The 1,861-nt window shown below is 24.4% G+C and overlaps 1 protein-coding gene across 1 annotated transcript; it reads right to left on the bottom strand.

Moving 5' to 3' along the window:
• Positions 1 to 650: 650 nt before the first annotated feature.
• Positions 651 to 1,861, bottom strand: PGO_001720 (variable surface protein; the record flags this gene model as incomplete). Its single annotated transcript, XM_028690999.1, has 2 exons — positions 651 to 806; positions 930 to 1,861. Coding segments are annotated over 2 exons (1,088 nt in total), but the record flags the coding sequence as incomplete, so codon positions are not given.

Below are 1,861 nucleotides of genomic sequence, written 5' to 3'. Positions count from 1 at the left end.
AAAAAATATATTAATATAGAAACCATTGAAATATTTTATGTACATACAAAAGAAATACAAAATTCTGATTTTATAGATACCCAATAATAATATCATTACATAAAAAAAATATATAATCTGTTACTTAAAATAATCATAAGTAATCATTTTATGTAACATACTACGATTTCAAATATGTAATTTATGAACCATAAAGACATACGTTAATAAAAAAATCACAAAATATTAAAATAGATAAACAAGAATTAATGCATCAAACATATTTTTTAATATAAATATATATCCTTGATATGAACCAAAATATAGAAAAATCATTTCAAACATAATTAAAGAAAAATGATATACAATTACATATACATCATCAAATTCTAACATAAACAATGAAATCAAAAAACTAAACCTAAATCATATACTCTGAACACTGTATCCTAAAACCTGAACCCTAAATCCCCAACATGGACACTAGACCCCAAAACCTGAAACCTAAATCCAGAACCCTATATAGTATGTACGTTTTAAATTTATTATTTTATTTTTAAAAAAAAATAATTCCTTGTCATGTGTTAGATGAATACTTTTGTACGACCTTACTTATCGTGATGCTGATATATATAATAAATGTATTACTTCTTCTGTCATAAGCAGGGCAATTATATATTTCTGTATTTTATATTAAACCTTCTCGGTGAATCTAAAACTTCAGAAATCGAATAATCTTCTATTATATTCCTATGCATTATAATATTATGTTTCCTTTTAGATTTCCCCAGTAATGCTTTTTTTAACCAATACCCAATGGGAGTAAACTAATTAAAATATGGTACATGCACAAAACATTTTATATATTATATTTTGAGATATGTTTAATAATTAATAAAATTTATGTAATATAGTAGAATACACATTTCTTTTTTATTCACATTTATAACTACTTTGCACAATATAATAGAAAAAATGGAAATTCCTATAGCTAAAGGAGGGATTACCATACTTTTTGAGGTTGAATCTGAAGGACTACCTGAAATATCAATAATGGCACTCAATTCTGGATTTTCTGTTGTAAAAACAAAATCTTCCAGTTCTGGATGTTTTAAATCTTGTTTATCTGCTTTAATATTTGCATATTGATTTACATTTTCATGTTCATTTTTTCCCTTATTATCTGTATTTACAACTGCATGTGTCTGTAGTGTTTTTACTCCTTGTTCATTTGGTTGTCTTAATATTGTATGTTTTTCTTCTTGTGTTGAGTAAATATGACCATTTCCTTCTAATGTGAATTTCCATTTAGATAAGTCTTCTACGGTCTTACCTTGAAAATATTTATTAAAAAATATACAAGTCGTATTCTCACTCTTTAAATTTTCACACTTATCTTTGAACTCGTTATAAATTCTGATATGTTCATCCAGATAATTTTTAAAGTCACTATTACAAATTTTCTGACCCGTACTAAAATATTTTGAAAGATCATCATAGTCTTTCGAAAAATCAAATAATTTCTTAATATCCCTATAATTTTCGTTATTGATATTATATTCAATATTCTTACATATATTAAGACCATTATTACTTTGTAGTAAAAACTCAAGTACTGTTATAATACTTTTAGTATGTAATTGAAATCTTATATTAGTATATAATATATCATTTAACCAATGATATAGGTAATAACAATCATCACTATTAAAGTTCTCTTGATTATATGTATTATATACATAACATAAAGCCTTAAGTATTTCGTTAGAAACGTCCTTCATCCAATACTCTTTATCTAGACGTAATTTTACATGATTGTAAAAATGTATATGGTCACAGCCCACATTACCATTATTGAAACTAGCATACTTTTTTTTTGAAG

The sequence above is a fragment of the Plasmodium gonderi genome, assembly GCF_002157705.1.
Source record: "Plasmodium gonderi DNA, contig: Pgo-contig_187, whole genome shotgun sequence".
Classification (NCBI taxonomy): Eukaryota; Apicomplexa; class Aconoidasida; order Haemosporida; family Plasmodiidae; genus Plasmodium; species Plasmodium gonderi.
The sequence above is the reverse complement of the archived record's forward strand: the minus strand, read 5'-3'. Positions and strand labels throughout refer to the sequence as shown.